The sequence below is a fragment of the Salminus brasiliensis genome, chromosome 7 (assembly GCF_030463535.1).
Source record: "Salminus brasiliensis chromosome 7, fSalBra1.hap2, whole genome shotgun sequence".
Lineage (NCBI taxonomy): Eukaryota > Metazoa > Chordata > Actinopteri > Characiformes > Bryconidae > Salminus > Salminus brasiliensis.
In genome coordinates this window covers 38,329,405-38,357,322 of record NC_132884.1, presented here as the reverse complement: position 1 = coordinate 38,357,322, position 27,918 = coordinate 38,329,405, and the positions used below count along the sequence as shown (strand labels likewise).

General features: G+C 41.9%; 2 protein-coding genes and 1 long non-coding RNA gene across 6 annotated transcripts; 2 read left to right on the top strand and 1 right to left on the bottom strand.

The window, feature by feature from the left end:
• Positions 1-331: 331 nt before the first annotated feature.
• On the bottom strand, positions 332-8,942 carry tusc2a (tumor suppressor 2, mitochondrial calcium regulator a). 2 transcript variants are annotated; one of them, XM_072684884.1, is made up of 5 exons: positions 8,837-8,942; positions 6,189-6,231; positions 3,445-3,661; positions 2,173-2,293; positions 332-977 (listed from the first exon to the last, which is right to left on the bottom strand). In XM_072684884.1, the coding sequence occupies exons 3-5, from the start codon at positions 3,591-3,593 to the stop codon at positions 912-914; spliced, it is 336 nt and encodes a 111-aa protein (XP_072540985.1). In that variant the 5' UTR covers positions 3,594-3,661; positions 6,189-6,231; positions 8,837-8,942; the 3' UTR covers positions 332-911. The 2 variants fall into 2 exon arrangements, with proteins under 2 accessions (XP_072540985.1, XP_072540984.1); XM_072684883.1 differs by lacking the exon at positions 6,189-6,231.
• Positions 8,943-15,283: 6,341 nt separating this feature from the next.
• On the top strand, positions 15,284-15,910 carry LOC140559665 (uncharacterized). The gene is made up of 3 exons (XR_011979902.1): positions 15,284-15,340; positions 15,627-15,743; positions 15,825-15,910. It is a non-coding gene; the product is annotated as an uncharacterized lncRNA (long non-coding RNA).
• Positions 15,911-22,645: 6,735 nt separating this feature from the next.
• Positions 22,646-27,801, top strand: hmga1b (high mobility group AT-hook 1b). Of its 3 annotated transcripts, none has more exons than XM_072683181.1 (6): positions 22,646-22,931; positions 23,256-23,361; positions 23,704-23,781; positions 24,887-24,937; positions 25,861-25,892; positions 26,383-27,801. In XM_072683181.1, exons 2-6 carry the CDS (start codon positions 23,272-23,274, stop codon positions 26,489-26,491), a joined length of 360 nt encoding a protein of 119 aa, XP_072539282.1. In that variant the 5' UTR covers positions 22,646-22,931; positions 23,256-23,271; the 3' UTR covers positions 26,492-27,801. The 3 variants fall into 3 exon arrangements, with proteins under 3 accessions (XP_072539282.1, XP_072539281.1, XP_072539283.1); XM_072683180.1 differs by having other exon boundaries at positions 22,649-22,931; positions 23,259-23,361; XM_072683182.1 differs by lacking the exon at positions 25,861-25,892 and having other exon boundaries at positions 22,651-22,931; positions 23,259-23,361.
• The last annotated feature ends 117 nt before the right edge of the window (positions 27,802-27,918 follow it).

The window sequence follows — 27,918 nt, the reverse complement described above, 5'->3', positions numbered from 1 at the left end:
AGACGTCTAATATACCCATCTAGAGTCTGGTATGCCACTGATATTGGGTATCAATGAGCCATTATGAGCAGAAAATGAGCAGAAAATGATTTGTACATCTTAAGTGAAGAGCTTCCCTCATGTAAAAGCAGAAATATCACATACTTTATGTGTCCAAATGTTTTTGGACACCCGTTTTAATAAGTTGCAATATGCATACAGATTGCGTATTTGCGTTCATTGGGTTTCCTAACATTTCTAAGGAGACTTCTTCAGGTACAGATTTTCTCTATTTTCTATTTGTCCAGATTCCTTCTCAGCTCATGATCTGCACGCTCCAAATGACACCAGCTTGTTACGTTTGGTGGGTAGACCATTTTATTCAAGTATGTCAACCTTCATAATTTACTATACATCAAATAATTACTAGTGCAGGTCTGGGCTCAAATACAACAGACAGAGGCAGACTCCGATATAACAGAATAGTTATATACAATACAATGATTAAAAACATGCCACACTTGGTCAACAGACAGCCATGCAGGATGGACGTAACAGTCCCTGCATTTCAGAACTCTTGCTTTCCCTGGTTCGCACACTCTGACAACACACACTCTGACTTGTCTGTACATCACAGAAGGCAGGAGAACGTAGGTCTACTGTCTATCAGTATGCCGAAGAGTGAGACGCTTACTCCAGTCCACACTGCTTGTCAAATGCCACTTTACAGCACTGGTAAGAGCGCCTCTAGGCAAAGCCTGCTAAAGTGCAGTGAGTCCTGTGAGGACAATGTGGCGCATCCTCTAAGAGGGACACGTATGGTCACGATGAAGTTCGGAGCAGCTGAGGCCCATCGAGGAAGGTAGGATGGTAGCAGAGAGGTGAAAGCATTGATTGGTGCAGCGTCTCCTAGACTCAGATGGTCGGTGTCTTTATACTTCACAAAGGATGACGGGGAAATCAACATGGATTCGTGGATGATCCAGTTTCACGATTCCCTGGAAACAAGAGATCTGCTTGTTAAAACAGCAAAATGTAAAGCACTACTTAGGACAGCTAGATTATACACTACTGTGCAGGGGTTTTAGGCACTCTTAGCACTAATATTAGAATAAATACAAATAATATTCACAATAAGACACACAAAACATTAGGGTGTTCATTGAAACATCTCCAAAGTTCAAACATTCTCCAATGTTCACCTGCATCTGTTCTGATGAGATCTAGAGCTTCTACAAGCAAAAACCCTCTAAACACTTTTTAAATAATGACACAGATGTGCAAATGCACACACACACACAGCTTGTCTAGTTCCTGTAGAATAGGCCAGTAGAATAGGACTCTCTGGAGCAAATAAACATGAACCTGTAGGCATCATGCTGCTTAATGCCAGGCGTGGGCTAGAGGGGTATAAAGCCCCCCAGCAGCATTGAGCTGTGGAGCAGTGGAAGAACTGTGCTCTCTGGAATGATTGTTGTTGCTCCATCCAATACTTTTGGGATGAGTTGGGGGGTTGGGGATGAGGTGGGGTGGTAATCAACCAACATCCTAACAATCATCTAACTTCATTGTCCCTGAATGCAATCAAATCCTCACAGCAATGCTTTAAAATCTAGTAGAAAGCCTTTTTCCCTGGACAGTAGAGACAGTTACTTCAACAGAAGCAGGATAAACTCCTGTTAAATTGCACTTGATTTTAGAAGAAACAATGAATGAGCATGTGTCCCAATATTTATGTCCATTTAGTGTAAATATTCTATCAAATAAAAGGAATAAAAGAAAAAAGTGCCAGTCTCAAACTTGATGGAGGGCACTGTATGTTGACGTAATGAGAGTAAGTAAGAGATCGATCCTGGAGTATCAACATGCTGTTCATCAATTAGGTAGATCAACAAAGCTGCACAGATCAAGATCTTCACAGATCACAGATCTTCTCACTAATGTCACTTTATTGTTCATTAAAGAGTATCTTCTCCTCATTCAGCATCAGTTACCATGCAAGACTACAAAAATCACCTCCTGACTGAGAAGATTGACCAAGTTGCCAAACAGTAACCACCTCAAGTTTGAAGGTCTTCAAATCTGCTGATGGAAACACTCGCTCACGATCTGTCTCTATGATTTTAAGTGAAAGCGTTACTGAAGGCATTAAGAACGAGCTTGAATCCATTAGCTAGGTTTTAATCTTGTTACCTGAGGTATGAGATTCTTTTGTATCCTTTTCAGCTTGGCCTTCTTTCGTCCATTTTTGGTCACCACTGTCTCCTCGTAGAACTCGTGAGCCAGATCACCATCCTCATCGTAGTACAAGGAACTGAAAGCACACATATCCCATAAAGTTGCCACCAAGGCTGTACGCCTGTATGATTTCAATGCAACTTACAATCACTCATGACCCGTTATCAACAGCATGTCTGAAAAATATATGGTTCAGAGATCGGGGGTCACAAGTTTGAATCCTGAGCTGTGTGGCTTTGCCATCAGCGGCCGGAGTTTGAGAGGGCACAATTGGCCCTGCTCTCTCTCCTCTCATCACTCTTAAGCAATGTTGGCCGGTACAGATGTCTGTTAGCTGGTGTGGTGAAGCTGGGGACCTAGCGCTTTCCTCCGAGCGTGTCAGCAGTTGGAAAAGAGGTGGTGGCTGATTTCACATGTCTCAGAGGAGACAGGTGTTATAAGTGTCGGACGCAGTGCTAGTGCTAGGGGGAGCTATGAACAAAAATTTACAAACAAATTTATAATAAAATAAAATAACTAAACTCTAAATTTAGCACAGCTTCTTAAATTAATTCTGTTCTTAAGCTAACAGAACATGTCACTCCTCTAAATGCTTTGATTTTGTTAGCTTGCTATCAGGTGACAGTTACATCATTGTTGGGACTACACACCGATCAGCCAAAACATTAATGCCTATTATTAAGTAAGTGGCAACACAAGAGATCTAACCATTCGAGGCACGACCTTCACAAGACCTCTGAAGGTGTCCTGTAGTATCTGGCACCAAGATATTAGCAACAGACCCTGTAAGTTATGAGGTAGTGGGGCATCCACCAATGAGCTTTAGGTGTCCATTTTCCTGCCTTTAACACCTTCATCACCTTCAACAGACTGTTTACTTGCTGCTTAAGATATCCACCCCTTGACAGATAGATGCCACTGTAGATGAAGATAATCAATGTTTTTCACTTCACCTCTTAGTGGTGCTAATGTTATGGCTGATGGGTGTAAATAAATACTTACTTCTGGCTCCAAAGCAGCTGTCTGTGGAGATATTTATTGGCCTAGATTGTGCATTTAGCATATGCAATATATTTAATACATAAATAATGCTGCATTTGTATCATTTGTGTCTATAAACTGAGACCTGATTAGAGTAGAAGGCCTCTTCGCCCTCTTCTGTGTGATTTCTAAAAGCAATCAAGTTCGTGAAAATAGTTGTTAAATAGATAATATATATATATTTACCTTCTCCTCGTAAAGACAAAAGGGGTTGCGTTTTTGGAGCCACGGAGTCGGGCTAAAGACTGCTCGCTGACCTCACCAGAAGAGTCTCCACTGGCCCCTGAGCCAGAGAACGGCCAGACTCCTTTAGCTTTGGATCCACTGCCTCCCATTTTCAATGACAGGACATTATTCAGTGGGACAGACAGGTACAGGGCCAGGGGATCTCTGATGCTCAGGCCTGAAAGAAAGAAAGAAAGCATATGCTGTAGTTCAGCTACAAAGTAAACCATATTACCATACTGTATGCAGTTTCTTGCTTGTGGTGTGGCTTCAAAGCACTACTGCGACTCGTCTAGTTCTCTTTAGCTAGTGCCAGAGACCACAGCGGCAGCTGCTCATTATAGCCCCTAACAGAACGTTGCAATGTGGTGAAGCGTTAACAAAGCACAGACCAGTATTTCTGCTAACCTAAACCAGTGGTTCTTCTAGTTTCCGAAGCTCACTACACACGTCCCATGCTCCAGCACCATGGTTCTTAAAGTGGGATCTGTAAAGTCCAGCCAGTAAAAACTGGGACAAGCAAGAAGAATCAACTAAAAACAAATGAAGGGTGCGTTTATACTTGTAACTCGGTTCCCTCGGTCCAGACCAGGCAAGAAAACGATGCATTGTTAGATTATAGTCCTGATTTGCTTTGCGATCATACGGACATATGTGCATTTTTTACATTTATAATTTTATAATTTTATAATAATTTTTTACTTTATTATTAAACCACATTCCTTTTGTTTTTTAATATAAATTTCCCCCCCATTTTCTCCCCAATTTGGACCAGTAATTACCCAACCCGTATGTACTCTCTCCCTGCATCACACGTGAAGCCCCTGGCACTAGTGAGGGTGGACCAACACTGCCACTGATGTAGCATCACTGGGCAACCAACCAACGTGCCAACCAACGGCCAGCACCGCAGCGAAGCGATGTGGGGAGAGAGCGCCATCTACTCACCCTGTGGTTTTGGTTCTGTAATCCACTTGCTAAGCTAGCCTTATCTTAACCAGCTAGCTCAGCTACAGATCCACAGTAGCATCAGACAGCCCAAGCAGCTGCTACTCACTTAATTGCTGGTGAGAGCGAAGTGAGCAAAATAAGAGAGCGGTTCTGCTGTGTTTGGACATGTAGGTGGTCAGCCAGGCTTAGATACATTAGCTAGCAGTCTAAACACCTCAGCACAGACCATGTTCCAGCTAACTGAGGCTCAAATCCCACCCGTTTAGAGGATAAAGCCTCATATGTAAGAGCACATAGTCATGTGAAATGTCTTAAAGGAGTGTTTTGGAATGGCAGACTAGGTTAAAGGACTGGTTCATCCAGGTTTGCTTGCTCTCCCTTTCAGTCGAACACGTTGGTAAACCCACAGCTATGGTGGGCTTGTTCCCCCCCCACACACACACCTTCTTTTAAAGCAAGACATCAGCAATCTGTGAGCTCCCACAGCACCCCACCCTGTGGCTCCCGTAAAAGCACAGGGGGAATGAGCTTATAAGGTCATGTGACACATCAGACACGTTGTAATTTTGAAATACCGTCCTCATTTTGAGATACTGTCAAAATGTTTAAATACTGCGGTACACACAAATCCTAGCGGGAGTACACAGGGAAAATGAATATCAGTGGATAATATAACTGCTGCACAATGAGCTCATTCATTTGGCAAACTGGAACTAGTCTCAAATTCTGTGCTTAAAAGTTGCTGGTACTGATGCTGTAACATCAGCAGTTTAGTAGAACCAAATCAATCTGTTCATTAATATTTTCCTAGGAAAGACGACCAGCTGAATTGACAACATGCCGACGTCAAATATAGGGAGATGCAGCCCACGTAGGTGATGAGGACAGGCCTTCTGGTCTGGACCTTGGCCCGGACCTTCAGTTGTGAAAATGCCCTTGGTGAGAACAGTTGTTGTGAGAGTAGAGCACGCTGTGATCTGTCTGAAGGTTCTAGTAAATGAGACCATGAAGCTAGCCAAGCTACATCTGCTTACGAGGCACACTGATTACACCAGCAAAACAAAAGAACTGAAAAAACGGCAGAACAACAACCTTCAGAAGAAACAAACAGAGAGCCTAGACACTGTTGGCAGCTCAGCGGCGTGACAAGAGCCAAAAACCACACTTCACTGGACGAGCGCTCACACTCCCATCAAGTAAACATGATGTTTATTTGCTCAAAACAGTTGGATTGTGTTCATAAAGTGGATCTGTGGGGGGTCTTTGGATTTGTTTCAACGCAGGAAGGCGTCCCTGGCTGCAAAGACAGCGAGAACGCCTGTTCTGAAACCCCTCAGGTGTGTTCCTATAAGATATTTATAAAGCCACTAACGAGCTGGGGCAGGTGTGCTACAGAAAACATGATACGCTTGTCTCCTGGTCTGTTCATTCAAACAGGAAACGTACGGGGGTGAAATGGTAGAATTAACACGCCTAAGTAAAACAGGAGGTTACAGGACAAATGCTATGATTCATGATCTCACTGTTTGGTCAACAAAATGTAGCTTCTTGTCCAGCTGAATCTGTAAAATAGCCACATGATGCTGAAAAGATGTACAGTTGTGCTCAGAAGTTTACATACACTCATAATGGAAATTAATGTCATGGAATTTTTTATTATTTTGATGAATAATTCATCAATTTTTAGACTTTTTAAAGCATATTAATTCTTTCCCCACTGTGTTCATGTGCTGTCCCCTTAAAAAACATACTACCGTGTGTGTTGTCGCATCACTCCCGTCCAGGGTCCCGTCCAGTCTGCGACATGGAAACAACATGGGGGAGAACTCAAAAACTGTTTGATTAACTGAGGTAAAATGTTAAATTAATTGTGATACTCATTTAAGGTTATATCACCCGATACTATTTACAACATACACTGTAAACAGAAAAACAATATGGTGAACAAGATTTGATGTTTTTAAGAGGGGTTCTGAAATCAACCCAGGCTCAGAAATACACATACACCTACCTAGATCACTAATTAAGTGCTGCTGCAAGCTCTAAAATGTATAAGTCCAAGTCCTCTTAACTTACGGTCAGTGATCATGATTGGCTACAGTGGATCGCTCCTCTGTGTCCACATAAACAGGGGTTAACTGTTCGACAGCACTCGCTGAATTGACCAACATACAGTACAATGGGAGCGCCCAAGAAGCTGGGTGTAGCTCTAAGAAGGATGATCGTAGATTTACACAAGTCAGGAATATCTCCTGGAGCAGTTTCTAAACAACCGCATATTCCAAGATCATCAGTTCTAACATAAGTACAGGGAGGTGTAGCCACTTTGCCAAAGTCTGGAAGAAGACCCCAACTGTTGCCTTTAGCCGCATGGTTCAGATGGTCAGGAACAACCTAGGAACCGACCAATGCATAGGCCTGCCATGTATCATGATGACCCGTTGTTGATTTCAGGAAACTCCAGACTTCTCAAACTTGTGCACCACCCTTGTTTTGTTCTAAAAGATGTGTTGTAACTCATTCTGTCCCTGAAAAAGAACAGTTAGAAGAAATCACTGAAAACCCAATACTGCCATGACATTTACGTCCACGATAAGTGTATGTAAACATCCCACCGCAGCTGTAATTGGTTCAGTTAAGCAGAACATTACCGAAAAGCAGAGTAAACCGTCAAGAAAACTAAACTGCATGTCTGCACTAAAGAGCCCGAGTGTAAGTACAGCTGAGCCTGACTTTTATTTGCTGACAAACCATTACCTGATTCAACACTCAGGGCCCAGCAAGCCTCTCACTGTAGGAGTGCTGATATGCTCCTGTGAGTAAAGTCTCCAGAATTAGAGGATAAATCTGATCCAGAGGCCCTGACTACCTTCACGACCTTTGTTTCCGGACAGGTTGATCACATTAAGCTACAAGGTTTAAGTTTTGGTTTTTAGTAATATGCTATATAGTAAACCCTTAAAAAGCAGGGGTCATCCTTTCTGGTCGTGGGGGGCTGGTGATGTTCAGAATCTTTGGTTATATCTCAGCTCAAAGTAGATGTTTGAGAAGGAAAACCACCAAACGGTGCTAAAATACTAATATTTCAATTTAGAAACACTGCACCCAGGGATGCCAATAGTGGAGGGGTAACTTTTTGGCCTGTGCACCATGCAATAATAATAATAATAATAATAATATCTACTGAAATCATCACATATACTGAAATTCCACCTTCACAAATCATACACAGTGAAATTATAACATCTACTGAAATCATCACATCTACTGAAATCCCACCTGTTGAAATCATACCCAGTGGAATTAGAACATCTTCAAAAATCATAACATCTACTGAAACCCCACATACTGAAATCATACCAAGTGGAATTATAACATCTACTGAAATCCCACCTGTTGAAATCATAACATCTACTGCAATCATACCCAGTGGAATTATAACACTGACTGTAATCATAACATGTTCTGAAATCCTAGCTACTAAAATCATAACATCTACTGAAATCCCACCTACTGAAATCAAACCCAGTGGAATTATAACATCTACTGAAATCATAACATCGATTGAAACCCCACCTACTGAAATCAGACCCAGTGGAATTATAACATCTACTGAAATCCCACCTGTTGAAATCATAACATCTACTGCAATCATACCCAGTGGAATTATAACACTGACTGAAATCATAACATGTGCTGAAATCCCACCTACTGAAATCAGACCCAGTGGAATCATAACATCTACTGAAACCCCACCTACTGAAATCAGACCCAGTGAAATCATAACATCTACTGAAACCCCACCTACTGAAATCAGACCCAGTGGAATTATAACATCTACTGAAATCCCACCTGTTGAAATCATAACATCTACTGCAATCATACCCAGTGGAATTATAACACTGACTGAAATCATAACATGTGCTGAAATCCCACCTACTGAAATCAGACCCAGTGGAATCATAACATCTACTGAAATCGCTGCTCCTCCAAATCAAACCCTCACACTTCACCAGGTAACCCGGCGCTGGTAACCCAGATTAGTGGGTGACTCTACGCCGTATTTGCATCCAGTGAAGTCGCTGATGAGAGCACGCGGTTCATCACAACAACTCACTCCAGTGTTACAGCCCAGAAAAGACACGGAGCGCCCATCCTCCCTGATTAACGAGCACTGTACCGCCTGTGATCTGAAGCCCTGTCCGATAACAGCCCGAACAGAGACTCGGAGCTCAGACTCGGAGCTCAGACTCGGAGCAGACCTCCAGTGTAAACACACCCGGCCAGCTGGGCAGATAGCTAGCAGCTAGCATGCAAGAGTTTGTCACTTCACACAGCATGGTCGCAGCTGGCGTAGCAGCCCCAGGTGTCATCGATCATAATCTTACGGCGCTGTACGTACTGTACTTAAATATGACATTGCTGTGTTTCGGCCGGTTTCGCGTTCACACCGCTGTCCCGCTTAGCTGAGGATCCGTCCGCAGCGCCATATTTACTCCTGCGTTCTTCCGGTACAGGACACGCCCACTGTGAGGACCGCGACGTGATTGGAGCTCGGGAAGCAGTTCCTGAGCTGTGATTGGACAGGGCTTCTCCCTCCGAGGGGTTTAGCAGCTGTCAATAACTGGTGGATGGTTCACAGGGCAGGAGGCATGTCATCCAGCCACCTCAGCTAGCTTTTAATAAATATTATTATAAATTAAATAAATATTAATAATTGGAACTGGAAGATTTAGCATTTAATTTCACACTTTATTACATTAAAATAAGAAAAATCATGAATTTTAAAAGAATTAAAAGACCTGTATATACAAGAATTAATCGTGATACTGGTTTGAGGTCATATCGCCCAGCACTGGTTACAACATCATTAACAGAAAAAATAAATTGCACAAGATTTGATGTTTTTAGGGGGGTTTTGAAATCAACCCAGGCTCAGAAATAGACATACGCCTACCTAGATCACTAATTTAGTGCTATTTTAAGCTCTAAAATGTATTTTTAACCTGACAAATCCAAAGTCCTCTTAACTCCCTGCCAGTGATCATGATTGGCTACAGCTGGTGGCTTATCTGTATCCACATAAATAGGGTTTTATATAGGGTTCATCAGCACTCGCTGACTTGACCAACACACAGTACAATAGGACAGTTTATAAGATTTGATTTGATTTGATGAAGGTTTGATGAAGTTCCCTTTTGGAAATGTCCAGAAGAAATCTGCAACCATCTCACATATATAGGATATACACTGTTGGGCAGTGGTGGCTCAGCGGTTAGAGCGCCGGGATATCGATAACAGGGTTGTGGGTTCGATTCCCGGGCTTGGCAAGCTGCCACTGTTGGGCCCTTGAGCAAGGCCCTTTACCCTCTCTGCTCCCCGGGCGCTGGAGTTGGCTGCCCACCGCTCTGGGTGTGTGTGTGTACTCACTGCCCCTAACACATGTGTGTGTGTGAGTGTGTGTTCACTACCAGATGGGTTAAATGCGGAGGACACATTTCGCTGTACAGTGACGAATACGTGCACCTTTACCTTTACCTACTTTTTAAAAATGAGAAATCATTCATATATATGTTATATTATGGCCATAATATTTGTGAGAACCATTGTCCATCATCATCTACAGTGCCTTCATCTCTCAAGGGGTGGATTTATATATTAGGCAGCAAGCAAACAGTCTGCGTTCTCCGTTCTTGAAGGTGATGTGGACAATGGAATGAACAAATGGACAAGCTTATAAATCTGAGCCACTTTAACAAGGCCCAAACTGTGACGGCTAGAGGACTGGGCCTTGAGGACTGGGTCAGAACATCTCCAAAACATCAGACAGGTCTTGTAGAGTATTCCTGCTATGCAGTGGTCAATACCTACTCCAACAAGCTCCCATGGAGGCCTCAGCACCCTCAGCAAGGATCTGCTGCTAACCTCTTGGTGCAAGATACCACAGGACACCTACAGAGGTCTTGTAGAGGCAATGGCTTGAATGGACAGATCTGCTGTGGTAGCACAAGGGGGGGTCTAGTCTACTCAGCATTAGGCAGGTGGTACTAATCTTATGGCTGAAGGCCCAGACACTCTGGCACCTTCTGTCAGATGGCATCATTGGAAAAATATGTGTGAAAGATGGGTTGGGTCCACAATGCTAGTGGCTTTGCAGTAACAGCATGTGGTGTAAATGTCCATGATGGAGGGGAGAGAGGACCTGATGATCTTCAGCTGTCCTCACTATGTGCTTTAGGCTCTTGTGGTCACAGAAATTAGAGTCACAGTTCCCTGCCTGGAGAATCGAACCTCAGTCTGCCACAGGGAAGGCGGTGTTGAAGCCCAATACTCTACATGTGTGGCATCTTACACCTAGAACCTCTCACAGCAAAGGCATGAGGCGTGGAGTTTACCCACACTGAGCCTGTATGGTGACTCATACAGGCCAAGGCAGTTGCCTAGGGCCTGTATGAGCCAAGGGCCCGATAAAATACAAATCAGATGTATGTTGACGTTAAAGATCTGATTTAATTGTCTGTACTTTTAATGGCTATGATGATTATTTTATATTTTAGCAGGTATTCATATTAACTTCAATGCAGCCCAGCTAGTTATGGATACAATGGGCTATTCACAACTTCATGAAGGCATGAAGAACAACACCAGCAAGGACATCAAGCATCAGGCTACATTTTGGAGATTTTCTGAACATGATTGAAGCTGAGAAAAGTCTTATTTTTATTAAATGAATTAATATCTCAATATTTTGAGATGATTTATTATTATTTTGAGATACTAGATCATTATTCTAAGGTAAAATATCATTATTCTTACATATTAAGTCATTATTTGAGGTACTAGTTCAACAATGTGAGACAATGTCTCATTATTTTGACATATTAAGTCAGTAATTTGAGATACTACATCATTATTATGAGATATCGTCTCATTATTTTTGTATTCTTTCTAATTTTAACATACATACTCAATACTAATTCAAGATATAAAGAGATATAAATCCTAATTATAATGACCATAATCTAATGAAGATGAAAAACATGACCTCCACAACTTAGGTCACCTTCCTAACCAGCAAGACACACTGTCAGATGATCCAGCACTGTGACCCAAAAGGCTAAGTGATGTCACTTGGGTTGTCTGAACAATGAAGAGATGAAGTGGCGCCCTCTGCTGAGTGTTTCTCAATTCAACACATTCTCATATCAGATCCATTCAAATCTCAGGGACTGAATTAGGCACATTATCAGTGATGCATCCCCAACAACACTGAACTGTAGGAGATGCCTGATGCAGTTTGTTTAGCATGACGTCACTGCGATATTAAGGTATATCTGATATTACGTCCATATTTCACTAATTAACAGTAAAATACAGATATTGTTTATGAGTGATTCACCAAAACAGACTAATAGATTAATTGTAGTTAATCCTCGCAGATTCTCGATCACAGTTCATGATGAAAAGCCTACGTATATATAATATATATGTTTATATTATCAAAATATTCACTAAAATGTAGTAATTAAAATAAATAAATAAATCATAAATGATATGTATGTAGCTTAATCTATGTTTCTGCATTTACAGTATATTTTAATAAATAAGAACAATACTTAATATTACTGCAACAATAACAAACAATAATAATAATAACAACTATACAAATATTACTACTACTACTAAAATGTATTATTATTATTATTATTATTATTATTATTATTTGTCATTTTGTGACTCTGGAAACCGAGTCCTGCAAACAGGTTAACTGGTTTTTGGAGGTCCGTTCTGGAGGTCCATTCTGGAGGTCCGTTCTGAAGGTCCATTATGGAGGTCCATTCTGGAGGTCCGTTCTGGAGGTCCGTTCTGGAGATCTATTCTGTAGGTCCATTCTGAAGGTCCGTTCTGAAGGTCCATTATGGAGGTCCATTCTGGAGGTCCATTCTGGAGGTCCTTTCTGGAGGTCCGTTCTGAAGGTCCGTTATGGAGGTCCATTCTGAAGGTCCATTATGAAGGTCCATTCTGGAGGTCCATTCTGGAGGTCCGTTCTGAAGGTCCGTTCTGAAGGTCCGTTCTGGAGGTCCCTTCTGGAGGTCCGTTCTGAAGGTCCATTATGGAGGTCCGTTCTGGAGGTCCATTCTGGAGGTCCGTTCTGAAGGTCCGTTCTGGAGGTCCATTCTGGAGGTCCGTTCTGAAGGTCCGTTCTGGAGGTCCGTTCTGGAGGTCCGTTCTGAAGGTCCATTATGGAGGTCCGTTCTGGAGGTCCGTTCTGGAGGTCCATTCTGAAGGTCCATTCTGGAGGTCCATTCTGGGGGTCCGTTCTTGAGGTCTATTCTGAAGGTCCATTATGGAGGTCCATTCTGGAGGTCCTTTCTGGAGGTCCTTTCTGGAGGTCCGTTCTGGAGGTCCGTTCTGGAGGTCCTTTCTGGAGGTCCATTATGGAGGTCCGTTCTGGAGGTCCGTTCTGGAGGTCCGTTCTGGAGGTCCTTTCTGGAGGTCCGTTCTGGAGGTCCATTCTGAAGGTCCATTCTGGAGGTCCATTCTGGAGGTCCGTTCTGGAGGTCCATTATGGAGGTCCGTTCTGAAGGTCCATTGTGATGCACCTGCAGTGGAGCTCTAGAACGGTTCCGTGCACGTTCTTAAATAAAGAGAGAGAGCGTTGATCTTCAGTCGTTCACCGATCGCTCTACACTCCAGCTGTGTTCTCCTGCGCTCCGATATCGCTTCAGCTATCTGCACAGCTGCAGACAGATGTTCACCGTGCGCAGCATCATTTCCCCCAGAGAGCGCCCTCTGCTGTACGTGGCCGGAGCTGCCGTCGTCGCGGGGAGCGTCTACTACTTGTACAGGTGGAGGAATCAGCGGCGGAGGAGCAGAGAGGATGCTGAAGTCCTGCTCGCTGTAAACAAAGGTAGCCACATTAACAGCCCTGTAATCAAGGCTGTGTACCATCAACAGCAACGGTGCAGCTCAAATCACACAGTTATTTAAGACTGAAAGCTAATGTGCTAGCTGCTGTGTGCTAATGCTATTAAAACCTTGAACCTCAGGCATATTTTTATTTTAACTTTAAGACCTGTTATTCAGTGTCTACTGTAAATGATTCAGTATCTACTATCAATGATTCAGTGTCTACTGTAAATGATTCAGTATCTACTATCAATGATTCAGTGTCTACTGTAAATGATTCAGTGTCTACTATCAATGATTCAGTATCTACTATCAAAGATTCAGTATGTATTATAAATGATTCAGTATTCACTATCAAAGATTCAGTATGTATTATAAATGATTCAGTATCTACTATAAAGGATTCAGTATGTATTATAAATTATTCAGTATCCACTATCAAAGATTCAGTATCTACTATCAATGATTCAGTATCTACTATCAATGATTCAGTATCTACTATAAAGGATTCAGTATGTATTATAAATGATTCAGTATCCACTATCAAAGATTCAGTATCTACTATCAATGATTCAGTATCTACTATAAAGGATTCAGTATGTATTATAAATGATTCAGTATCCACTATCAAAGATTCAGTATCTACTATCAATGATTCAGTATCTACTATAAAGGATTCAGTATGTATTATAAATGATTCAGTATCCACTATCAAAGATTCAGTATCTACTATCAATGATTCAGTATCTACTATAAAGGATTCAGTATGTATTATAAATGATTCAGTATCCACTATCAAAGATTCAGTATCTACTATCAATGATTCAGTATCTACTATCAATGATTCAGTATCTACTATAAAGAATTCAGTATGTATTATAAATGATTCAGTATCCACTATCAAAGATTCAGTATCTACTATAAATGATTCAGTATCTCTAATAAGTGACTCAAATTATACAGTATCTATAGTAAATGTTTCTGTAGATTCAGTATGTACATTAAATGATTCAATATCTACTTTAAATGATCCAGTTTATACACTAAATGATTCAGAATATATAAATCACTATTAATGATAAATGATTCAATATCTACTATAAATGATCCAGTTTATACACTAAATGATTCAGAATATATAAATATAAATCACTATCAATGGTAAATGATTCATTATCTACTATAAATGATCCAGTTTATACACTAAATGATTCAGAATATATAAATATAAATCACTATCAATGATAAATGATTCAGTATCTACTACAATTGATCCTATATCAACAATACATTATCCAGTATCTATTTTGAATGATTCAGATTCTACTATAAATGTATAGAAACTGTAAACTGTATAAAATGCAGTTACTGTTACGTAAAATTAGTTTCTGTGGTTTTTTAAACACTCAGATTATCCCCATATCGTCAGTGTCAGGCAAAAACCGTTTATCTTTAAAACAGCATCTTTACAGGAGAGGAAAAAACCTTACATTTTTGAAGCATTTTTATTGGTCCTTCTTGAAATTCTAATATCAGTCACCATCAAACTCCCAGGATTTAGTGAAGTGGCTCCATCTTGTAGTTTAATTGTATTTTAATCCTCACAGAAATTCAAGCACCTCTCCAGAGTCCAACAGTGCCAACTTCTCAGCTACCTCCTCCACCACCCAGACCTTCTTGCAGCCACAGTGCTCCAGAGGTTAGCCCATATCAACTCTACCTCCGGCTTAATAGTTTTATTAATCAGTAAGAAGTAATAATCTAGGTAGAAGTAATAACAGCATGTTCGTCACTGTAGGACTCAACAGTTTTAATTACAAATGAAAAGAGTTTCATTATTAATAATTGTTGCATTTTGGCATTATAGACAACTGGAGATACTATCTCTCCACAGAGCCCACCCACATCACATCCCCCAACTCCACCGCTGGATATTTCCCCACCTCAGCGAGCACCTGAACTTCCACCAGACTGTCCAAGCCAGAGTGCTCTTGAGGTAACGTTCTACCACCAGCTCATTAGGTTCAACTACATTTAACTATTTAAATCATTAATGCTGCATATATTTGGAAATACAGGCAATAGGAGATACTACATCTCCCCAGAGCCCACCCACACCACGTGCCCAGGCTCCACCAGTGGCACCGCCTTCATCTCAGCCACCAACCAAGCCTCAGGCACTCACAGTTTGTTCAGTCCAGAGTGCTCCTGAGGTAAAGACAAGTTCAGACAACTCATCTTCAGCTTTTTTACTCATACCTGCTGCATATTTGGCTTTTCAGGTGATTGGAGATATCACCTCTCCACAGAGTCAGCCCACACCACGCCCCCCAACTCCACCACTACCTCAGCCAGCAGCTGAACTTCTCCCAGTTTGCTCCAGCCTGTGTACTCCTGAGGTAACGTTGAATTCACAACTCCTCGGTTTTAACTACATTTTCAAAATATTAAATCTGAGGACTGAATATTTGGCATTACAGGACACAGGAGATACTACATCTTCACAGAGCCAGCTCACACCAGGTCCCCCAACTCCACCTGTGGAAAACTCTCCACCTCAGCGAGCACCTGAACTTCTCCCAGTGTGTTCAGTCCAGAGTGCTCCTGAGGTAACGTTGTACAGATTCATCAGTTCTAGCCACATTTCCAACTATTTGAACCAGTAATCAGTGCTGCATATTTATCATTACAGGCAATCGGAGATACCACATCTCCACAGAACCCACTCACATCACTTCCCCCACCTCCAACTCCAGTGACAGTTTCTCCACCTCAGCGAGCACCTGAACTTCCACTAGGATGCTCAGTCCAGAGTGCTCCTGAGGTAAGGCTATGCTCATTCCCCTTACATCAATTATGATGCCATTTGTAACAGCTGTATTTATTAGTAATAATAAGGATGATGGGTTTATGTAAATTCAGTAAACAGGAACTTATTTATTAAGTCTTGACTAAACTTTAAACTTTAACCAACACTCTGTCCCTTTTTACCTGTACTTACCATACTGCATGTCTGCTGTTCCAGGAAACTGGAGATGATACATCTCACCTGGACCAACCCTCATCGACTCCTCAGGCTCCTCCACTGGTGCCTACCCCACCTCAGCCAGCACTTCAGCCTCTACCACACCCCCCTCCTTCTGACCAAAGTACTGCTGAGGTAAGGCTATGCACACTGTCCTCATCAATTCTGACTACATTTTCATCAGTAGTATTTCTACTAAGTACTAAGTGGTACCTTTTTGACATTACAGGTAGCTGGACTTCCTACTGTCCCTCCTGAGGCCCATCAGGTGCCCACATTATAGTGAGTCCTGCAGTTTTCACTCTTTTTCTGCAATATGAGCTCTGCTGGTTATGTTTACTTGAAAAAATGTCCGCACAGTGTTCATATATATAAATATTGTTTGATTTTTCTCCACCAGCAACTACTTTACCAACAAGAGCATTTCCAACTTCGCTCTTAGGCTTTCAGCCTTGCGCCAGGCATTCACCGTAAGTATGATGACTTAACCTTCCCAGCTAACATGATCATGTAGGCCTTGTATGGGTAGCCGAACTGGGAACCAGAAAGTTTTGTCCTTGGGTTCCATGTTGGCCCCACATATGGATGCCCACCAGGTTCAGTGATGGGACTATGAGAGGTTAAACATGGGCCCCATCTGGGTTGTACACTGTATATGTGGACGAGATGGGGCCCATGGGGCTGTAATGAAGGTAAAAACTCTTGCCCACCCCCATGTCCACCTGGAACCCACCTGAAACCCACCTAGTCCACGTTCCACCCATGTAAGCCCCACATGATCATGCTGGCTGGGTTTATTCGTAATTCTCACTGACTGTTCTTTTCTAACAACTCTTTCATTGGTTTCCTTCTATAGCTTGTTCTGAACAACAGCCACCATTTGAAGTTCATCAGCATAGCAGGCCGGGTCATTCTCGGTGGACTGGCCACTAGAAATGGCAGGGTAACACAACACATTCATCTCAAGCCGATCTGACTGATATTGTCTGAATGAACTGATCAATATGAAAGAGACACGCCTCTTTCTTGCAGGAGCTTCCAGTATTCCAGCAGGCATACAACCACCTAATAGAGTTTGCTCAAGATGCTTCCCATCAGGAAGCTATCTGCACAGAGCTGGCAGAAGTAGGGGTGAGTCCATGTTCTCTTGACCCTATTCCACAACATGTTCCTCGTTTTACTACAGCGAATTAGGCTTGGACACTAATGGTTCTTATCCTCTTAGATCCAGCACTTTAACCTCATAGATGTTCTCTTTGAGCTGGTGCTGATGGGAGTGCTGCAAGGAGCAAGACCTCTAATCTCTCCAGTAAGAGACTCCACAATGACTGTATTGTTGATTAGAAGAATAGAAGAATCATCTCAGATCTCTAGGTGGTGTTGAGTAGACTGCAGAACGTCACCGGTTGCAGATAAAGACCATCTCATGTTTTTCCTCTCTCTCGCTGTTCCAGACACCTGGTGGGTTTCTTGAGCTCTTGATAAATGTCATTCTGTCCTTTGCTCCAGTCAACACAGAGAGCAGGCCCAGAGCTGAACAGTACTTGTTCCTGATCCAGGTATCCGGTGCACATTATTCATACCACAAGTGTGAACATCAGTCCAACTCTGATGAAGCTATTAGCACCATGCGTTGACGGCATACGTTTGGGATGAGTTGGGGAGCTGGGGATAAGGTGGAATGGTGATTACCCTGACCTCATTAATGCTTTTGTGGCTGAATACAATCAAATCCTCACAGCAATGCTCCAAAATCTACTAGAAAGCCTTCTTTCCTGGACAGTAGAGACAATTACTCCAACAAAAGCAGGATCAGCTCTTGTTAATACTTTTGATTTTGGAAGAAACAATGAATGAGCAAGTGTCCCAATACTTTTGTCTCCCACTCTCACATATTATAAAGGTTCTAGATAGGTGTAGAAATTTTACAATATGTGAATCTAAAAGTTCTCACACATTTCATTCACAGAAATGGTTCTTTAGGGAACTAAAAGTGGTACATTCAGGGCGCTGCTCCAAGGACTCTTCACTGCACCTTCATTTTTAAGAGTGTGTGTGAATTATTCGTGACAGTGGAGGTATTCCCTGTTTTCCGTTGATTACAGCCTTGCTCTTTCTCAGGATGAGGCCATGCTCCTTTTGGACGACATCTTTGGTAAAGAGGAGCGGCTTTACATGGACCCAGGAGCCCTGGCCCTTACTTTGTGGGACTGCTTGGAGAAGCATGTCCATCAGCTCTTGCAGAGACTGAACGGCACATAGCAGCCCTACTCTTCTATGTAGATTATCTATAATCTACCTCAAGCATATATAAAAAAATAAAAAAAACATATAAAATCCTATATAATGATTCCAGTGTAATATCTGCATATTATTATATACTATTAAGGGATTATACCGACTTACCGACTTACTCACTACCGAGTTGCCGACTGTCAGCTGGCATATCTGAGTTACACTCATTTACCATTGAATTACATATGCCTACCATACACAGTCCTGTGCAAAGGCTCAAATCACATGTACTGTATCTGAAGTTTATTTCCTCAGTAAAACACTAATATTAGAATAAATACTAATAACATTCAAATTGTGTTCATTATAAAACATCTCCAAAGTTCTCCTCATGGAGTCTAGTATTATTTAGAGTTCTCCTCAGATCAACACCTGGTTTGGTGGTAAATAAGGCCTAATGATGGTAAATCAGTTGAGCTGCTGCTGCTGCTGCTGATGATGATGATGGAGTTGAACACATCCTCCACGCTGTGCTGGCTGGACTGGGGGGCGTCCAGGAGAAACCTGGAGGAACCAAGCTGTGTTCTTCAGACCAGCTCACCGACAAGATCTCACTACTTTCTTTATTTACTGGATCTATGTTGACCTGCATCTGTTCTAACAGCATCTGGAGTTTCTACTGTAAAAACTGAACTGCGGAGGGAAATGCTTTAAAATAATGTGCTTATGGGCCTAAAACCTCTGAACACTACTGAAAATACATGTTTTTTGGACATACAGTTACAGACTGTGGCTCATCTGTTGCTACACAGTTGAAGCCACACTCTGTAGTAGTCTGTCCACTACTAGAAAAAAGGGTTCACTACAGGAACACTGCTGACCAGACATTATGTTAGTGGTAGTTAGTGTAGACTTACTGGGCACTATCATATGCACATCACTTGGTGGTACAACAACTTTTAGTGATATGTTTAAAGACTGTAGCCCATGTCTGCAGGTTTTCTATTAGATTAGACAGATTTTGTATCTTTCTTATTACTATAAATATAATTAACTATATTATTACTACAATATTATATACTGTTATTGTTTCTACTGTTATCTCTCTCTCTTTCTCTCTCTCTCAAATATAAAGACTTAACAAAGTGTCATAGTTTGCCACAAGACAGAGGCGGACATACTCACAGGTAATAGATAATTTAATGCCAGACAAGAACACAGAACAAACAGAAACCAAACAAGCAAAGCTTACTAAATAAACACAGAAATCCCATAAACAGGCCAAACCTACAAACACTGAACTGCCATGGCCATGAACACAACATGAACATCTTCTCACATACATGAACAAGACCAGACAAGGGACGGCCGAAACAAAGGGGTACTTATACAGACACTAACAAGAGACTCATGAGGAACACCTGGGACTAATGAGGAGGCGGGGCTACAAAGGAGACACTGGTGGAAACACTAAAGGACAGGCCTGGCACAGGCCTTGGCAGCACATGGCAAAACCAAACAAAGGCAGGCATGACACATAGAACATTTTGGCTACATTGTCTGTTTTTGTCCATTGATTTTATCAGAAAAACTTTCATTCATGACAGATTTATAAAAATGTATATGTCCTATAAATAACAATTTTATAAATAACAATAATAAATAAATTAAATGATGTAAGCCTGTTCATGCTAACCTCTCTACATCTGATGCATTAAGGATTTTTTTGGTTCCCATCTGTAAGCAGGACTCCATGAACCTTAAACACCTTTGTCTCTTTATTAAAAAGGAAAACCCAGCATAACCAAAGCAAAGCTGTAAAACGGGCCAATTCCAAACCCTCTGAAAACTCTTACTGAACAGTCTTGGCTCATTTTCTTTACATTCCCAAAATGTACATACTCCCAGCCCACTAGTGAAAACCAATTAACACCTAAAACTGACAAAGGCAGTGATGACTTTGGGAAAATATGGTGTTGCTGATACTTTCAGTCAGTATCAGATAGCAAGCAGCACATCACCTCCAGACTCTGCTAGTTATGTGAGTATGGGTTTCTATGCGAACCAGGCCTCATAACCATGGCTTTTAATGTATCAGTGTCGGTAGAAGGGTTAGTCAAACTCGGCCAGAAGAGAGAAGGCTAAAGCTACGGAAGCATGAAAGTATCAGAGCAAGATTTTCTTTAGCTAGCTGACTGCACACTGCGCTGACAGGACAGCAACTGTATCCGACTCAGAATTCCAGACTCAGGAATAATAATTTAAAATAATAATTGTTACAATGGTAAAGAAAGCTATAATATTGCTATTAAAACTGCCAATAAAATCTCAGAGAGCTCTTTGTATATATTTATTTTCAGAATAAAACCACCATGTGAAATAACAGGGTTGTAAATAGACTTGTAAAACTGCATCTGAGCATTTTCCACCCCAACCAGAGTCACACACTCCCTATTTATACATGAATAACAACTTAAAATAAACAATAAATGCATTTTTTGGCACATTTAAAGTAGGAGCTTAATTAGTGATGGCATTTATATTATTGTAATTGTATTAGGTTGCAGGTCCAGGGGTTCGCAGACCCAGGGAATTGTAGTACACTGAGATGCTGGAGCTGTCGTCTCGCTGCTTACACACGATCACTCAGGTTTGTTGACGGTGGAGCAGATAGATGCTGGTGTTTTTAGGGTGCTCCCGTGTCTGTGTTACCTTCTGGCTCTCTCCTTTTAATCCATAAAATCCCTCTCAGAATTAACCCTCTCTTTTTACCTTCTCCGAGTAAATGGTCACCCTGCCCGACTTGCTGGAAGACTGCCCGCTGAGGTCCCCTCTACCTGCGCCAGACCAGCTGCCACCTACCGGTCCAACCACCCACCACCACCCATAGCAGACCAGCGGCACACCCTCCTACCACTGCTACCTGTTTAATGACCATGTTCAAACCTAAAAAAAAATGGACTCATAACTATCTGTTGTATCTGGTTTGGTCATTTTTATCATTAATGTTTAAATAGTTCTGATCAGAGGAGGACGGGTCGGGTCCCCCTTGTGAGTCTTGGTTCCTCCCAAGGTTTCTTCCTCCAGCTCTGAGGGAGGTTCTCCTTGCTACTGTCGCCGTTGGGGCTCACTGGGGGTCTCTGATCCTTCATGTCTCACATTATTTTCTTCTTTCTGTCTGTCTTTTATTAATTACTAATTATGTAAAGCTGCTTTGTGACGACAACAGTTGTAAAAAGCTATACAAATAAATCTGACTTGACTATTAATAAACTAACTAATAAACTAAATAGAAATGTCATGGTTACGGTACTTCAATCATTAATTGTAATTTACACTATATTCTTTTCATCATTAGATTAAATCATTATAGTATCAATCTAAACATGTTTATTACACAGGTGCAGGTGGTCCGATATGTACAGACGATATGTGTAGCGGTTAGAGCGCCGGGCTATTGATAACATTTTTGTGGGTTCGATTCTCGGTCTTGGCAAGCTGCCACTGTTGGGCCCTTGAGCAAGGCCCTTTACCCTCTCTGCTCCCCGGGCGCTGGAGTCGGCTGCCCACCACTCTGGGTGTGTGTGTGTACTCACTGCCCCTAGTTCACTAGTGTGTGTGTGTGTGTGTGTTCACTACCACAGATGGGTTAAATGCAGAGGACACATTTTGCTGTACATATATATATAATATATAAATATATATAATCTAAATAGTCTCTGAATAGTGCTGTGTGACTGAGCAGAGGATTTCCAGTGAATAGGTGCAGGTGCAGGTGTGTTTGGATGGGGTGGAGGTGTGAGGATACAGGTGAGATAGCTTGTGAACAGCCTTATTGCTTGTAGGGGGGTGGGGGGTGGGGTGGTTAGCACTATTTATATTTAATATGTCAGTAAATGTATTTAAATCATTAAATTAATCATTCAATAACATCTGATAAATAAAAAGGCCACTGTAGTGTAACTAAGAAAGCAGGACTGTCAGCCAAAGCAGACAAGCCCTCCTAGCAGATGGTCCGCCCCCTTTGTTTTCCATCATCCTGAGCCTCCCACTGGCTTTTCCATTGGCTTAGTTTTATTATCATAGCAGCACGTTAAATCGGGCAGACCTGTTCGTCTCCTCAAAAAGCACAGAGCACGTTTGTTTTGGTGCATTTTGCATGGACTCCTCGCAGGCTGGACTAGCTGGAGTGGGCATTGTCCTTTAACTCAATCAGAAGGCACTGTGCGCCGGAGGTGGGGCTTCCAGGGAGGCTCATAACACAACGCATTGCTGCGATTATTTTCGGTTGCCCTGCCCGAAATCAGGCGTGTGGAGTCAAGTGCATGTAAGTTAAGCTCCCCTACTTTGCTCGGGTCTGCCGGTTCAGAGCCAGCCCTCAGCGGTCTTGCGCGACGAGCGTAGCGGGCGCGGTGTGGCCGACGCGCGGCCACATACAGAGCGTGTTGCGCCTCGCCTCGCCTCGCCTCGGAGCGCGGTAGCGGGCTCGTCTAACGGGGTATCAAACTAGATTTGGGGTTAAACCGGTTTAATTTGGTGTGATAGGATGTTGGGGGGTGTTTAGGCTGTCGTGTCGATTTGGCCTGGTCGTGTTAAGGTGTAAACGGCTAGCTTGCTGTATTACTGATGCTGTGTTATTGTGGTTTTTGAGAAGGTAAGGTGAAAACATGAGCGATTCCGAGAAGCAGAGCCTTTCTCTGAAGGAAAAGGATGGAGTGGAGAAAAGGGGACGGGGAAGACCGAGGAAACATCCGAAGGTAACGGTGATAAGGCCAGCTGGATAGATATGCAGTGATGGGGCAGGCTTTCAGGAGCTAACAGGTTCCTTGCAAGTTTGCTTGGGCATAGGGGATTAGGCCTGTGTTTTCACCTTTTGCCTAAAGCACACATAACCTATGTAAAACCCTAAGTCAAAGACTTGTGTATCACCTTTTTCCCCAGCTTTATGTTGGAATTGTCCGGTCCACCTTAAATAGTGCAGAAGTTAGCTACATTGCTGCACTATTTAAGGTGGACCGGACAATTCCAACAACAACCCAACTTAAGCTCCACACAGCTTAATCCAACCTCAAATGTGATGATATATCTCCCAATCTCAGGAATCCAGTGGATCCCCAGTTCCCAAAAGACCAAGAGGGAGGCCAAAAGGCAGCAAAAACAAAGGACCTGCCAAGAAAGTGAGTGCTTTCAACATTGCCCATCCCATATGCTTCCTCACGTAAGGTAAACGAGGGTAAGTTGTTCCCAGCCGAAGGATCATCCTCAGGCCTCTTCAGTAGATGGCCTACTAAGTGCTAGCTGTCTATCGCCCACCACGTCACAGCTCACAATGAACTCATTGGCCCCTCCACCTGCTTTCCAGCTCAGCAATGGCACCCTCTGTTGTTCTGCACTGGTAAAAATCTAGTTAGTTTACAGTAGATGGTTCATCATTTATTGCATTTTTTATTTATTTACTCTTTGTGCAATGTCATAACTCTCAGGGGTTGATATTCCTAGTCAAGCTCATTGATATTTATGGCAGGGTGACTTGCGGAAGTGCTTCCGTGTCCACTCAGAGGACGTCCCAAGATACCTCTAAGCTGATACCTAGATAGGGAAGATGCACAATACTTTGTGCACAGCTAGATACAGTACATAGACACTCATCAACAAAAAAAAATAGACACACCATTAAAACCAGGGTGCTTTTTTAACATATTTAAACATCTGGACACAATCACAACAAAGAACATCTGCTGCAGATGATCAGAACATGGTTAGAGAGGATTCTGGAAGAGTCTGTCTTATTGAAACCTCAGATATTTAGTCTGGTCTGCTCTTGATGGTCGAAGTGAGTGGTGAAGATCTCTGAACATTGAGGAATCAGCTGTTCTACTGTCTGATAAATCATTTATAATGGAAACGACTGCCGGCATGGACAGATCAGGCTGTCTTAGCAAGTTCAGGCCAAGAGCAGACCATAAGATAAGTAAGGAAGTCTCCTTATTTACAATGCTAAAATATCATCAAGGTAGCTATTGCCACAGTTGAGGGGAGAATACAGCATCTACCATTAGAAATAAGCCAAGTATCCAAAACACTGGAAAACTTTAATCTTGACCTATGATGGGTTTTTTTTTTTTTTTTTGGTTTTTCTTTAGTTCACTACATCATAATTATGTAAATTAAGACAGTTAAGTGGGATCACAAGTTTTTTATAACTGCAGAATTGGGCTTGAGTTAAGTGCTCAATCCCACCTCAGCAAACTGAAAACTGACTAACGTGATATTCGTCCACAGAGAGCGGTGTCGTCTTCAGGAAAGAAGCTAAAGGGGAAGCCCAAGAAAGAGGTAACGGACCTGACACACAGAATCCATTCATCTTAGTCTTTTTTAACTGAGCATATTGTTCATATTGCACAGAACAAAATCTATTGTTTTTTTATGTAAGCATAATTTGACCGATTGACCAGTGGGAATGGCCCATGAATGCTTAGACACATTAGGATCTTCCAACTTCCAAATGTTGGACGAGACGGTAGGGATAAGAGCAAGAACACGTCACTTCCATGTTGTCTGATGACCAAGCCCACATTTGGGTGAACGCAAACTTGGCCAGAGTGCTGGTGCTGAATTGTCAATACACTGTGACCTCAAATAATGAAGGACACCAGAAGCAGAGATTAGTCGCGGTACCCGATGACGTTGCCAGCCGCTGAAAATGCCTAAATCTCAATATTTTAGGTCGACATGATGGTTTAAGTGATGGTTTAATTTTTCATGATTGTAGTTTTTTACGCCTCTAAAAGACTTTCCTCATTACCACTGCGTAACTGCTTCCCGAGGACAGTCGTTTCTGACTCCAACAGCAGAGTCCCACTCGTTGGCGAAATAGGACTTTAACTGTTTTCAAAGGCCCAAGGCATCGAAAGGGACTATGCCTAGGAGAGACTGTGCACGTAGGTATTTCACTCCCTTTTACACCTGTGTAATTCGATGTGACAATAAACATGATTTGATTTGAAAGTATGAGAGAACCTGAAATGAGCACAAAATTAAAAAGGTGGTTTGTGCACTGGGTAAAGTTTCGAAGGCATACCACAGCACCATAAGCACCTTAGGAGAATCTAGACAATGGACCGGCAAAAACCCAGCAGCAACAGAAGAGGAAAACCGCCGTAACTGTTGTCTTAACATGTTTAAGGCTGGTTCATACCAAGAGTGGACATGCACTGCATGTCTTAATATTCATATTGACTCTGTTTTGTCTGCAGTTACATCACGTTGTCTTCGCAGTCCACAGTAGGTATGAACCAGCTTTTATTAACTGTTGGTAGAAAAGCTTTATAAAATGTTATATTCGTCTATATTCGTGCTACCAGTAGAATTTCCAGTGACTATGTGACAGGTTAGGGCTATAATCTGGACTTTTACGTTGATTGACGGAGCCAGTGTGTGTCTTCGTGCATCTTGGGCTTATATAAACCATATCTAGTGATTCTGTTCATCCGCTATTTTAAGCACATTTCTTGTATAAATACAGTAGATACACATGCACTTTGATAAGGGGTATAAATACCCCACTGCACTGCTGACTGTTCTGCTTAAGCTCTTGTTTAAACCTAGAGTTTAATATATACTTAATATATAAACCTTTTATTATTTATTACATTTGAATGCTCAATTTCTTTGGAGGGAAATTAATCATTTCGATTAATCGACTAATCGACAAATAATCAATAATAGCGACCACTGTTCTTGCCTTTGTGTTTTTCCTTATGTGCTGCATGAAACAGGAAAAGGAAGATCAGGCATCTCAGGAGTCCTCAGAGGAAGACGAGGAGGACGAAGATGAGGAGCAGTAGCTGCCTCGTCCTCAGTACTACCTCAAGACACTCCACCTAGCACCACTCACTAATCTGCAACCTGTGTTTAACAAGGGAATGTCATCTGCGCAAAAAAACCTCAACAACTCTTTACAGGACTGATATACATCAAAGATCCTCTCCCTCTCTGTAACACAATCAGTTATGTAAAAAAACTGGAATAATTTTAGAAACCTGTGAATTAGATTATATAGGTGTTTAGTACATTTAATGGTGCTTACTGGGTGCTTTTCTACTTTTGTTCAGGTTGGCTTTTTATGTATTTTATGTGGCTTCTAATGTGGGGGGGGTCATAGAGTTAGAAATAGCAAGCTATATGTTTTGACTGTGACGTGTAGTGGTCCTATAGTTTTAGTGGAGGGCTTTCTGCTTAACCGCAGCCGTCTTTGAACACCCCTGCGCCAGAAACTGACTAGATATCCTTTTATTAGATTTCCTTTTATTATACCTATGTCTATGAGTAAGAGTGTTGGGTATTTGTCGAAGGTTAAGTGTGTGTAGTTTGTGAGCTATACTGCGTTTATGGAGTTTAGATCATAAAAGTCCCACTTTCAGATCCGTTGAGTAGGTGATGGAGATGTTACAAACATAGTTCTCGCTTCAAGAACATTCCAGTAGCATTACACATTAATATTTGTGACCAGATTCGACACCATAGCAGCCACCTGGGATACCACAGCAATATTCAGCCATATTTATCCATGGGCAGATCAGCCATTTCAGCTTCATTGAACAGGTCACTTTCCTAGGATAAACTAAAGAACACACTAGAGAAAATTGATAACGACTAAAGCCAGGTTAGCACAGTTGCAATTGGAATCGTCCCTTGTCTCTTGGACAATTGTCCCTCCAAATACTACTAGGAGTTTACAACGAACACTTGTGAAATAACGCTCACCTGAGCAGCCATACCTCAATCCCAAACACCTTGTGTTTGTGACAAGTCCACATTTCCGTTGCGATAGTGACTGTTTTTACTCTGAACTCACATCACGTCTCATCCGTCCCCATTTCCTGAACCATTGCAACAATATGCATTAGCCACCTCAGGAATTACAGTGTACAGAAAGGCAGCAAAAGACCAAGGTAGTGTTCAGATAGCACTGATGACTTCTGTATAGAATATGTTACTGTCTTTTCACTTGGATATAGCCTTCGCCCTGCACCTATTTTTGATGCAGCTGAGGAATTGTCTACAAACTTTTTTAGGCTTATACCACGTTTTGTTGATGCAGCGGCAGGATACATATATTTATTTCACGTTTAATTATTAAGAATTAAATTGTACCTGTGTAGCATGTTGTGTTGTTAATAAAATACATTTTCTCATTTCGAGGTCTTGTTAGTTTCTTTATGGACGTTAGGGAGAAGTTTGTGATCTGGACTCATCAACTGGACTGGCCAGTGTAAATTGACATTCCACATTTTACATGAGCACCACATGTC

Bases quoted from the DNA above. Each gene is read 5' to 3' on its own strand.
- hmga1b (XM_072683181.1), top strand. From the start codon at position 23,272: ATGAGCGATTCCGAGAAGCAGAGCCTTTCTCTGAAGGAAAAGGATGGA. The intron at 23,362-23,703 runs GTAACGGTGATA...TCCCAATCTCAG, and splicing joins GACCGAGGAAACATCCGAAG to GAATCCAGTGGATCCCCAGT. The intron at 23,782-24,886 runs GTGAGTGCTTTC...ATTCGTCCACAG, and splicing joins ACAAAGGACCTGCCAAGAAA to AGAGCGGTGTCGTCTTCAGG.
- tusc2a (XM_072684884.1), bottom strand. From the start codon at position 3,593: ATGGGAGGCAGTGGATCCAAAGCTAAAGGAGTCTGGCCGTTCTCTGGC. The intron at 2,294-3,444 runs GTAAATATATAT...GTGTGCTTTCAG, and splicing joins TTTGTCTTTACGAGGAGAAG to TTCCTTGTACTACGATGAGG. The intron at 978-2,172 runs GTAACAAGATTA...TCTTGTTTCCAG, and splicing joins AAAAGAATCTCATACCTCAG to GGAATCGTGAAACTGGATCA.